The sequence below is a fragment of the Benincasa hispida genome, chromosome 2 (genome assembly GCF_027475165.1).
Source record: "Benincasa hispida cultivar pf3 chromosome 2, pf3_genome.v1.1, whole genome shotgun sequence".
Taxonomy (NCBI): domain Eukaryota; kingdom Viridiplantae; phylum Streptophyta; class Magnoliopsida; order Cucurbitales; family Cucurbitaceae; genus Benincasa; species Benincasa hispida.
This window is the reverse complement of record NC_143479.1, coordinates 825,707-839,601: the sequence shown is the minus strand read 5'-3', so window position 1 is coordinate 839,601 and position 13,895 is coordinate 825,707. Positions and strand designations below refer to the sequence as shown.

The 13,895-nt window shown below is 37.1% G+C and overlaps 1 protein-coding gene across 1 annotated transcript; it reads right to left on the bottom strand.

Annotated features, from left to right (window-relative positions):
- Positions 1–341: 341 nt before the first annotated feature.
- On the bottom strand, positions 342–5,133 carry LOC120071339 (ribonucleoside-diphosphate reductase small chain-like). Its single transcript, XM_090310867.1, has 3 exons — positions 4,727–5,133; positions 4,574–4,628; positions 342–4,337 (listed from the first exon to the last, which is right to left on the bottom strand). The coding sequence occupies exon 3, from the start codon at positions 1,390–1,392 to the stop codon at positions 397–399; it is 996 nt and encodes a 331-aa protein (XP_090166993.1). The 5' UTR covers positions 1,393–4,337; positions 4,574–4,628; positions 4,727–5,133; the 3' UTR covers positions 342–396.
- Between the last annotated feature and the right edge of the window lie 8,762 nt (positions 5,134–13,895).

Here is a 13,895-nt window from a genome sequence, read left to right as displayed (position 1 = left end):
AAATATTAAAAAAAAATATAGAGAGAAAGAAAATCTAAAAGAAAGAAACAAAAAAAAAAAAAAAAAACGAAAGAAAGAAAAAAAGAAATAGAAAAATCTCGAGTGAAATTTGATTCCGACCATGGAGTTAGAAGTGATCTAGGCATATTTCCTCGCCAATTAGTCAAATCCCTACTTAAACAATTTAAATAAAATAGAAATGGAACAAGAAAAACTACTTTTTGTAGTTTTTCAATTTTGATCCATTTTTATGACGGTTCTCAAATTTTAGGAATAAATATCAAAGAGGTTAGTTTCTTATAAAAATGAAAAATAAAAACAGGAAAACAAAAATAGGAAACTTTATCAAACTAGCCTTAAATTTTATTGTACACGGCAAAATCTTATCTTCAATTCTCAGAAATCTTCATCCATCTTAAACACATGGATTCTCGCATCACCATACAAATTTGACATCACAGATGCCTTTTGATATTCCCCAACTCTCTTCTCAAAGAAATTGGTCTTCCCCTGTAATGAAATCAACTCCATCCAATCAAATGGATTCTGAACATTATAAATTTTCCCATAACCTAAAGCTCCAACCAACCTATCTGCCACAAATTCAATGTATTGGCTCATCAAATCGCCATTCATTCCAACCAGAGCAACAGGCAAGGCATCACACACGAATTCCCTCTCTATATCCACGGCCTCGGTAACAATCTCCTTCACTCGATCCTCGCTCAGTTTCTTCTTTAACAATGAATACAACAAACAAGCAAAATCACAATGAAGACCCTCATCTCGCGAAATCAACTCATTTGAAAATGTGAGCCCAGGCATTAATCCACGTTTTTTCAACCAGAAAATGGAGCAGAAGCTACCTGAGAAGAAGATTCCTTCAACACAAGCAAATGCCAAAATACGTTCGGCGAACGATTCCGTGCTGTCGATCCATTTCAACGCCCAATCCGCCTTCTTCTTGACGCAGGGGATGGTGTCAATAGCGCGAAATAACTTAATCTTCTCGTTTGGATCTTTGATATAGGTTTCCAGAAGAAGACTGTACATCTCGGAGTGGATATTCTCCATAGCTATTTGAAATCCATAAAAAGCTCTTGCTTCAGAGACTTGAACTTCTTTCATGAAACGTGCAGCAAGATTCTCCAGAACAATGCCATCAGAGGCAGCAAAGAAGGCAAGAACGTGAGTGATGAAGTGCTTCTCGTCGGCAGTTAAAGATTCCCAATGGCGAAGATCCTGTGAGAGATCGACTTCTTCGGCGGTCCAGAAGGAAGCTTCGGCTTTCTTGTACATCTCCCAGATTTGAGGGTACTGAATTGGTAACATGCAGAAGCGATCGGGGTTGGGGGCGAGGAGAGGCTCGCCGTTGTCGGTAATTAAAGGCATGGTCGTCGGAAAATCAGAAATTGGAAGAAGGGAGGTTTAGGGTTCAGGCGGGATTTGGGGAATTTTGATTTGAGTGATGTGGAAGAAGGATCAACTAGGGCTTTTATAAGATGAAATTAATTTTTTTTGGAAAATATTAAATTCTTTTTTTTCCCCTTTTGAGATAGCCAAACTGGTTTCCTCTCTCTTATTTCTTATATTTATCGATTAAAGATTTTATCCAGCCGAGAAAAGTATATATTATTTCTTAAAAAAGTAAATATTTTTGGAAAAAATACTTTTTAACCCTTAGATGCAATTTCTATTTAATTCTTAAGTTTCGAAATGTTACACAGTTTTGAGTTTGGTTTCAATTTAGTTTATAAGTTTTAAAATATTACAATTTTACCATTGAGATTTGAATTGTTTCGAGTTGTTCCCTAAAATTTTACAATTTTAACATCAATTTTTCATTTAATAATCGTTTCAATTATTGACGTCAACATTTCTTAATTAATTTTAAATAACTATGAAGTGAAATTTTAAATTAATTTTAATGGAGATGAAAAATAATGATACTTAATGAATTTTAATTAATATAATTATTTTGAATTTCTTAACATGCATTAGCACTAATGCCGAAAATGAGTATTTAGTGAAAATCGAGGTAAAAAGTGTAAATCTTAAAATCTAGAAATCAAATTGAAATAAAACTCAAATGACAAGGGTAAAATTGTGATCTTGAAACTTATAGATTAAATTGAAACCAAACTAAAAAATTAAGGACTAAATTTGTTACATTATGAAATATAAGGACTAAACAGAAACTAGACCCAAAACCTAGGGACTAAAAAGATATTTTTTCCTATATTATTCCTATTGTGATCGCAAATATTGATTTATGGTTATGAATAAATATTTGGGATTTAAATGTTTGATATAATTAATGTCTGTATTCGAATATACATGATAATTAATATTTAAAAGTTAAATATATGTTTCGATTTATCACCTAGGTACATAGAAATCAAAACTTAATAATTGTTTAATTAAATGTAAAATAATAAGCAAATCATAAATTAAATTTAGCATTATTTAATATGTTGTTATGTAAATTAATCATTTGATCACTTAAAATGTAAATTAATTAATATTTTTATATTAAGCATTAATTAAATTATTCATTTCAGATACTAGAAATAATTAAATTAATTAAAATATAAAAAATTAATAATAAAGCTTTATATAAAAAAGTTAAGATAACATAACATCTTTATATTTAATAATTAATCAAAATTAAGAGTAATAATTAATTGATATTAATTTATTAATTAATCAAGACTGTTCGTCTCCAGGTATAAAAATCTCACAAAAGGTGATCTCGAGAGAAATTACTCCACCGCCCATCCATGACACCACCGACAACCTTGACATACATTTGATAGAAGCAAGACATTGCCCATCTGGCCCTTCATATCTCTTTTATCTCTTTGTTGTATTTAATTGTGGCTTAAGAGATTAATACATATTGTGAACAATACATTTCTCTATTTCCTTCGATTCCATCTTCATTTACTTCTTCTTATCATCCTTTACATTCATTGCAATGACTAAGTAAGATTGTTAGAGTATCGCATACTTAATCATGCGACATAGACATATGAAGCATGTAGCAAATCACCGAGAGGTGTGCGTTGCACGGGTATTGTGAGAAAATCCTATTTGCTTAGTGTGAGGCTGTAGCAATGCTTGTCTATAAGCTGATCAGCTGCGACTAACTGCCTGAGAGGGTAAGTAGTGGAACGCATTAAGTAAAGTAAGCAGTGTTCCTAGAGATAGGAATAATCTTATGCCAACCATGCTTTATGTGATTACCTTGTCTTACGAGTGCATCATTCATCATTTGAGCATACTTGGGAAAGTAGTCTAAAAACCAAATCTAGGCTTAAGAGAGTCAGATTGGAACGCATAAGCAAGAATAAAAGCTTAGGAATAAGTTTTATCTACTATTACACAGCGTATGCACCCTATAGATAGGATATGAAAGTATGCGGTCACATTGCATGCGTCCAGAAGTAGGATACGGTGGTATGTGGGTCACCTTGTTTATGTGTGGGAGCACGTAAGCAAGAATAGAGACTTAGACATAAGTCCTATTGACACTATCGCATATGCATCTCATGCGTCTTAGTCAATTGTGTATAGCATAATTGCATAACTTGTGTTGGCTGGGGTTACCCTTGCGATCAAGCTTATTGATGTGGTGAAATCATCCCCTCCACCATTTTATCTATTTTTCCATGCACCTTATTACGCGTTAACAGTTGCCATGTCTTTAACTCTCATAGTCATACTTCCATTACTTAATCTGTTAGTTAGGAGTAGGAGTAGTGCATAGCCCTTAAACTTCAATATTTTTTTATTCTTCGCCGTAAACACACCACTTCTTAACATTTAGCTACAAGTACCTGAGTTCGACCTTGGATCACACCGAGAAACTTGTGATCTCGTTATACTTGGCAAGAGGGCAAGAAAACTTGTGGCAGGAAAGCATGGTCATCAGACACATATTGCATATCTCTTAGTCCAACGCATGACCAGCGATGCATGGAGAACGAACAATGAACGCATATTTATTTACTCCATTTTCCAAGCATCACATATACGCCTCAATATCTTCATATCAAATACAACCTCAGTGAATCAAGTATCATCTCTTACTAGCATGCAAGTATCTACGTGCACAAATAAATCTTTCAGATTCTCATACAAGAACATATATCGGTCATACTATACTATATGTTTATCATGCTATTGTTCTGTCCTGATATTCATCTATTATGCTGGCATATATCTAGTATCTGGTCCGTGGAAAGTTCCAATAGTAAGATTACTTACTTGAGAGTTCGAGCTCAATCTCAACAAATTTATTCTTCTCCTTACCTAAAAAGAACCTTGAATTGAACCTAAAGCAAACATCAGAATTTAATTCCAACCCTAAAATGTAGCCCAAATCACAAATTCATACCAATACATCCAAATACTTACCTGACACTTCACTCGAGCCACGAACACAAAATTTAATGCAGAAACAAGCCAATTCAAGGGGTCTCAATCCAAATTTAAAACCCAACCAAACATTAAACCCACACTAAACCAAAAGGCAACCCAAAAAAATTAACAAAACTCTTGCTAAACTTACCAATTGATCACAAATCTTGATGGACGGCGATTCACAAGGCCCAAGTCTTTTGAATCTGAAATTCGAAATCCAGCGGGTGTTAACAATTTGGAGACAATCGAAAGTGGGTATACAAGATACCTCTAAGATACCTTTACAAACACCACAACTCACCCAACCAGAGACGAACAATGGAGACTGACGGCGAAACGACTGACAACGTGGCTAGCAGCAGCGGAGATGAGATCCGACGATGCAAACGGACGAAGATGCCTTCAGAACTGGGCGAACGGCTCTCGGGGGAACAGAACGGACGAAGACGCCTTCAGATCTGGGCTCTCGACTCTCAGCATAACAGAACGGACGCTACTCTGACCGGCTGGCAAGATCGGCACGCTGAGGGGCGAGCGATGCTGGACGAGCGGCTGACCGGCTGGTCGAGATCGGTGGCGAGCAGCGATGGAGACGGTCTGGACGATGGGCTGAGGAGGGCGGGCGGCTGGGCGAGTAGGGAAAATTCCGGGGGGGGTGGGGGTGGGGCAGATGCTGAGGGAGAAGAGGGGAGAATTTGTTTTTTTTTTTAAAAAAAAAAATAATAATAGCAATAATTATTATTATTATTATTAAAAAGGAAATAAAATAAACTTTATTTTATTCTTTTCCTTATTCCACTCTATTTTATTAACTTCATTTCTTTCCCAAAAATGAAATTAATTCCAGGCATTAATTTTTTCAAATTGAATACTTTCAACGTCAAATCCATTAATTTACCACAATTACATTTGAAGTCCAAAATTCCAAAAAACATGTCCTCAAATAATAAAAATTACTGAAATTACATTAATACTAAAAAAAATGTGGGGTATTACAATTCATCTAAGAAATAGTAAAATTATTTGCCAGCTAGTCGATCAAGCATTTGATCAATGAAGAGTAGAGGAAAGTGGTCTTTCTTGGTCGACGCATTGAGTTTCCTATAATCCATGCATATGCGCCACTCTGTGATAGTTCTTGAAGGAATGAGTTCATTGTTTCTATGGACTATCATGGTGGTGCCTCTTTTCTTGGGACGCATTGTATCGGGCTTACTAATAGCTTGTAGAAATACAAGCTATTGCAACCTTTTACTTAGAATTATGAGGGATAATGAGCAGAACATTCGTTAATATTGCTAAGAATTCATGTGCAATAATGAACTTTCATTTATCAGCACTAAAAATCCCCGCTAACCCTATATCATGCACTACATCAAAATGTCTATTTTTATAGTTATTGAAGGAAATCGAATACGAGGATTTCCATGAGCAACGGAAAGATCATTCCAAATTACAATCATATATGAACTTTACAAATTACAGTCGTAAAAACAAACATACGGTTATGCATTCATTACAAAAATTACATCATGATAATACAAAAAATCAAGGAGAAATCTACACACATTTGTAGACTCATCGCCAAGCTCCTTACTCACGAACGCTCGAACATAGAAACCTCGAATGGTCGTCCAACACGACCGCTACATTGCACAAACACTGCACACTCGAACTCAGCGATCGCCTCGGTCATGAACACCCCAACAGCACGAACGGCCTCCACAAAACTTCGACGGCGTCGAGTTGAGTATGACACTACCAAGAAGGTTACCTTGGTATTCTCGATGTGAGAATCCAGAGGGTGGGCTCTGTGTGGACTTGGTTTGAGGCAGAAGATGGAGGAAACAACAATCGTGTAAACAATTGAGCAAGTAGGAGATGGTTGAACCTATCGTATAGGTCGATGCTCAATCATTTAGCAAAAGCTAAGCGATCGTCTAGCAAAAGCTAAGCGATCATTTAGCTCATCGCTTAGCTGTGTGTCTGTCACCTACAAAACACTACATGATCGTTTAGCTCACTCCAAGTTGTTGCTTAGTAAATCCTATTTACTTCATAAATTTCGTGAGATTCTTTTTGGAGAGAGAAAATCTCAAAACAATTTTGTCAAAAACTTACTAAAATTAAGAAAACAATTTTTCTTTTATCTCAAGGTTACCATGAAACAATAAATAACTCTTATTGATCTGTCGGCCTGTTCAACAACTCTTGTTGAACCCTCAGCAGTCTCAGTCTCACTAGAGATCTCACGCAAAACGAGCTTACTTCGTGGCTTATGATCCCTTATGTGGTCTTCTTCCAAGAAGATAGCATTTGTAGAAACAAACACTTTGTTCTCACTTGGATCATAGAAGTATCCGCCTCTCATTTCCTTGGGGTAGCCTACAAAGAGGCAAAACTTCTAACGCGGTTTCAACTTCTTTGGGTTAGTCACTAACACATGTGCCAGATAACCCCAAATCCTAAAGTGGCGTAAACTACCTTTACGACCTCTCCATAACTCAAAAGGTGTTTTAGAAACACTTTTTGGGGAATGTTGTTCAGGATATAACATGTAGTCTCCACTGCAAAACCCCAAAACGAGTCTGGAAGATGAGCATAACTCATCATAGATCGAAACCATGTCTAACAAGGTTCTGTTTCTCCTTTCAGATACACCATTCTGCTGAGGTGTACCAGGGGCCGAGAGTGGGACACAATCCCATGTTCTATCATATAGTTCTAGAATTGGAGGTTCATGTACTCTCCACCACGATCAGATCGTAGTGTTTTTATCTTCTTACCTAACAAGTTTTCAACTTCAGCCTTTTACTCCTTGAACTTGTCAAGAGCTTCAGACTTACGTTGCATTAGGTAGAGATACCTGAACCTTGAATAATCATTTATGAAAGAGATGAAATATTCGTACCCACCTCGAGCTCTAACATTCATCGAACCACAAAGGTCTGAATGTATAAGCTCCAAGGCTTCCTTGGCTCTGTAACCTTTTCCAGAAAAAGGTTGTTTGGTTATCTTGCCTTCGAGGCATGATTTCCATACCGGCAAGGAGTTTTCTTCTAAACTCTTTAGAAGTCCACTTTTCACCAACTTCTCAATCCTATTGAGGTTGATGTGACCTAACCTAAGATGCCAAAGATGAGCGTTTTCCTTAGGAGAAACCTTTGGTCTTTTAGTTGTTGTTGTACTGAACATTTCAGTGTTAAACAAAGCTTTTATGACTAATGGCCTTAGTACATATGAGTTACTTTCCATTGAATCATAACCAATCTCCATTCCATTCTTGAAAATAAACACTTTATTCTCAGAAAAGAGACGGTATAGCCTTGTTCAATGAGACAAAAAACCAAGATTAAGTTCCTCTTTATATGAGAAACTACAAAAACATTATCTAGTAACAGATAACGTTTCTTTGTCAGCAGATAACTTTAGCCTGCCTACAGCAATAGCTGAAACAATCTCACCAGTATCGACTCGAAGAGTCATCTCTCCCCGTGGCAACGTTTTCCAGGAACTGAATCCTTGGTAAGAGGAACCGACAATATTGGTAGCACCCGAATCTAGGATCCAGGCAGAATCATCATTCTCTACCAAACACGTCTCCAAGACCAATAAATCAAATTTACTATCTTGTCTCCTCTTTTGGAGAGTAGTGGGATCAGTGTCAAAACAACTGACACTACTGGTTTTGTCATCCATTCCTTTATGCTCTAAAAGTAAGAACTAACGTTCAAACAAATCTTGCAACGAGTCCATGATCTCATATGCAATGACCATGTTCTCAACCATTTTGGCCAAAACATCAGGTATATTAGCCAAAATGTGAAGTCGAGCCAACGATTAGCCTTCATCCACACCTCATATGCATTGCGAACACTTCGCGGTGCATCAAGGGTCGGGACTTGAGGACACTCCTCAACCATGACAAATACGAGGTTGTTTGCCACGAAATATTTTTCACACGATTCTTTCCACTATATATAGTCGGTCATATAAAAAGCAATAAACGAAAATACTAACATGTTGCTGAAAAGAAAAACACATTGACCTATGTTAGGTTTTAAGCAAATACCTGTTGTAAAACAAAACAACATCCAATAAGGTTTTAGCAAAACTAATATGAACCCCGTGTGACATCTAGTTTCGCAATGATGCTTCAAAGGTTTAGAATAAAAGCCACCGAATGGAGGTCAATTATCCTTCCTCTGAATTGAGAAGTTCTCAACCAGTCATTAATACCAGAATAACTCTTGCTCCTATAATGACTAGCCATCATTGATTTGGCCAAGAGATCATTAACTTACTTAAAAATCTCCTGTAAGTGTGACCTGCCATTTTAGGCCCTACAGATCCGCCCCAAAAAGCCAATCCAAAGGAGAAAAATCCGATTAGGGCAAAACCTAAAGTGACCCTACCTATTTCTGGAGTTCACTTTGATCTTGACCAACTGCACAAAACCCATCCGAAGGGGGACGCTCCCAGGACGCTACGAGGGAGTACAAAATGATCTCACGGTGTAAACCAATGACAGAGACCATAGGACGTGTTGACACACACCCTTCACCCACTTACTATAAACACTCTCTCCGTTCACCTTGATATTGACTCATGCAAATACCATCCGAAAGGGGATGCTCCCAAGGCACCAAGAAGCCAAGTATGAATCTCACGATGTGAACATACAAGGAGAAACGTGAGTAGAATCATAGATATATCAGATACATCTCTTCCTCCCACTGAGTATTTTATAACCTAGCGTTTAGCTTACTTAGAAAAAACACGGCTAAGGATTTTAACTGAGTGACTTTTAGGTTTGCCTAAGAGTAATTTTTACCTTGGATAGTTAAACAACTTTTGATCATCATCCATTAAACTCTTTAACGGAGTCTGTGACCAAATTGTTGTATGCTTGTTGAAAATCTATCTAATTCACATTTCCAGGTAGGTTCTCAGGTAGGAGTGTTATGTTTCTGTCAACTTAAGAACCCCAGCCTAGCTAGAACCTGTCTTAGATAAAAGTTCCCTTATAGATAGATTTAAAACAAATTTAATCTTTTATTCCATTCAATTTAATCATATTAAGCTGATTTTAAAAGATTAAACTATGTTACTAAACTCTTTAGAACCAGCTGAACTTAGGTCTATCTCAATCCAATTTTAAAACCCTTTTAAAAAACTTGAGTTCACCCTAAGTTCGCTTGCAACTCTTTCTTATTGATTTTAGGTCTAATTTCCTTTATAACACTTATAAACGAAAACCATAACCACAATGCTAAGCTAACACACGCAAGACATTCATAACGATTATAAACAGCCTAAATGTCATGCTCAATGCATTGTTCATTCATTGCTACTTCTTTTATATAACACTTATACAAAACAACAATGAAACATGCAAAACATACTTCCATTCACCCTTAGACTATAACACTTATAATAAAAGGATGATGCATGATAATGCTCACTGCATGCAAAATATAACTCTTTTATTTCATGATGCATGCACATGCTTTCAAGTAATTTCTTCATGCTAGATTATAACATTTATAATACATGATGCATGAATAATTGCACAACCTAAGGTGGGTTTTAAACTATATGTCAAACACTTTGGCATATAAGCACCATACATCACATGTATAAACAATAAATGTTGATGAACCGGGTGAAATTGCCTTAAAAACACAAAAATAAAGCTAACTATTACAAAGACAAGGAGTCTTCAGTTCAAATAAGCGGACCAGGTCTTGAATCGCTCGAGCGAAGCATCGTGTCTCCAACTATCGTGTACTAAACTCCCCGCGATCGTCTACATGATAAAACAAACGCTTCGTTCTATCGCTTACTAATGCTCTCAGAGCTAAATGATCGTTTACCAAATACTACACGATCGTGTACCTTTTACTAAGCGATGAAGCTTGAGGTACGCGATCGCTTAGCACGCTCCGCACAATGCACGCCTTCTGCGATCGCCTAAACAATTACGATGCAGCAAAAATGATCGCTTAGCTAGCCCCTCCGTATCGTATACGCATGATCGTGTAGGTAGTAACTAAGTGATGAGGATTGCTAACTACATGATCGTCTAGTGCGTGCCTTTTACTAAACGATGAGCATCACATGCTCCCACTACGATCTTCTATCTCCAGCGCCTACGCGATTGGGCAACCAATGCTACATGATAGAGTAAATGACTTACCCTATTGTTTAGCATTAGCTAAACGATCGTTTATTAAATACTACACGATCGTATAGAAAAATCTACACGATCACTTAGATAAATCCCAACGATCGTTTACCTTAGGCTACACGATACGACCAATACTTGGTCTTCTTCTTCATTGAGAACTGCATCTCCTTGCTTCAAAAATTCATCATGAACGACTCGACTAACTCAAACACTTTGAATTACATACTCGATTGCAAGTTAATTATGCCTAAAAACATAGGGACCCTTACAAATTAACACTTTGTAATTGAAGAAAGCTTTAACTAAAGGCAATTAAACCCGAAACATTCATCAACTCCATCCATCAATGCACTTAACAATTAAACACAAATGTAGAAACCCACCTCGACTGTAAAATGAAGTTTAAAACAGACTTGTAATTTGGAATATCAGAACAACCTGGCTTTAATACCAATTGAAGGAAATCGAACACAAGGATTTCCATGAGCAGCGAAAAGATCATTCCAAATTACAATCATGTATGAACTTTACAAATTACAGTCATAAACACAAACATACGGTTATGCATTCATTACAGAAATTACATCATGATAATACAAAAAACCAAGGAGAAACCTACACACATTTGTAGACTCGTCGCCAAGCTCCTTGCTCATGAACACTCGAACATAGCAACCTCGAACGCTCGTCCAACACGACCGCTACACTACACGAACACCACGTACTCGAACTCAGCAATCGCCTTGGTCACGAACACCCCAACAGCACAAATGGCCTCCATAAAACCTCGATGGCGTCAAGTTGAGTATGACACCACCAAGAAGGCTACCTTGGTATTCTCAGTGTGAGAATCTAGAGGGTGGGGTCTATGTAGACTTGGTTTGAGGCAGAAGACAGAGAATGATTGAGCAAGGGAGAGATCGTTGCATCTATCGTATAGGTCGAAACCCAATCGTTTAGCAAAAGCTAAGCGATTGTCTAGCAAAAGCTAAGCGATCGTTTAACAAAAGCTAAGCGATCATTTAGCTCATTGCTTAGCTTCGTGTCTGTCGCCTACAAAAACTACACGATGGTTTAGCTCGCTCCAAGTTGTTGCTTAGTAAATCCTATTTACTTGACAACTTTCGTGAGATTCTTTTCGGAGAGAGAAAAACTCAAAAAAAATTTGAAAAAAATTTACTAAAATTAGGAAAACAATTTTCCTTTTATCTCACGGTTACCATGAAACCACCAATAACCTCTCACTCAATTGATTATTAGAGAAAAAGATTTAATTATCCAATAATTAATATTATTATAAATATAAATGATAACCAACTTATCATACTATATTTATAACCTATAGTTTTAATATTTCATCTCATGAAACACATAAACCATAGCTTTTTTTCTATTTCATGGTACTTAATGTAAATCTCATTTACATTAATCCTCCACTAGATGTATTTCATACATCATACCGATCATATCATATATAATCGAATTACCTCTTGTCAATTTGAACTTTCAAATCAATACCAAAATTTGATCCTCAATTGAATCCATTGAGCTACCAAGGGGACCTTATGGACCTGTAGCTCGAAGCTCCAACAGTACGTGAATAACTGACTAAACTCTTTAGTCACGGGATCCACCATCCGTTAACTGCCAAGCACTCCACTAAAGACCGATAGCTGAACTCTCATTACCACAGATATATTATGTGTCCATCTTAACCAATCAACAATGCGACAACCCTTCACAGATCGCTCGTAAGTACAGCTCGGCCAATAATCGTTATGCCCTTGTAGTTACATCTAACTTCTTAAGTACCATTGATCCCTCTAATGAACATAAGTCATAGTCCTACTATGACTGAGTCTTCTCTTCCAAAGAGAAGATGTGGCCAATATATTCAAGCCTCGAAATCAACCCTTAAGGGAGCAATCTCTCTATTTATCCCTGCTTCGGGAAAGAAGTGAATTCCATCTTATGTAGTGAGTTCCCAGCTCCCTGATCAGGCAAGTCTCCAAAAAGGTCGACATATTTAGTTGGCAATCTGGTCACTCTCACCCATACTAATCAAAGGAATGCCCTCAAAGGCAGGAGTTCCCAAAACACTTGAGGTTGTGTCACATATGGTCATTTAGGTGAGATGTAAGTCTCTAGTATCAACGGCGTTATATACAAAGTCTAGTCATCTCGTGGTTCGGTTTTATACAAACTTATTGTATAGGACACCCCCGCTCACATGTCTCCACGTGAATGGTCAGGATCTACCATCTATAGTAGTTTACAACACTTATAAACGTCTACAAAGCAGGTCGTATCCGTAGTGTCACCAGGATCAGATATCCTACCTTAATCCTTATACTTCAGACCTATTTAGGTTATCACTTAAGGCACGATCCACTTGTATATCACATATACATGCTTAAGTTCACATAAGATAACTAAGGAGCTTTGTTTATTGGATATGAGTAAATGCCATAATGAAATAACAATTATTTATTCATCAAACAATGTGTAATTCCAGAGCTGGTCGCATGAAATGCTATAATTACAGATTGATAGCCATGATAGAAGGTATGATCGTGAAGAGTAGGTGGGATGCATTGATCTTGCAGAAGAAGAGAGTATGAACGCATACCTTGAAAGCATCAAAGAGATAAGAGCATGATGACATTCTCACCTACCGCATGAGTAATGGCAGTGATTCAGAGTAGGATTATCAAAGCTGTCAATGTTTGAGCTCTATAAATAGAGCCTTGGAGTCCAAATTCAAGCATTCGAGACTTCTACCTTGGGAAGATTCTTGTGATCATAGACGAGAGCATGATCAAGAAAGTCTTTGAGAGTTCTTCACTTCCACAACTTCCTCCAATTGACGACTGGAGCTACGTTGAAGATAGATCTCAAGAGGGACTATTCCATCGCCCATCCATTGCACCACTGGTAGCCTTGACACACAACTGATGGAAGCAAAATATTGCCTACATCTAGCCATCTATATCCATTGTTCCCTGTCGACATCTTCCATTGCCTTTTTAAAGGTTAATGGATCCTCTAAACCATCATCTTGTATGATCTTTTGTGTTTCTGTTAAACCCATGTAACGTTCAGGTTGTTGAATAAACCTCCCACTACGACAAGGCATCCCCAACTCTTGGGATGGACGTGACGGGACAACAACCGTTGTTGATGTGCCAGCTTGATAAAAAACTCTTGTTGATCTTTTTGAAATATCTTTAGACAGTTCTTGCAATATTAGTTTACTGCGAGGTAGGTGATTTTTAATATG

Coding starts and splice junctions, on each gene's coding strand:
- LOC120071339 (XM_090310867.1), bottom strand. CDS start 1,392: ATGCCTTTAATTACCGACAACGGCGAGCCTCTCCTCGCCCCCAACCCC.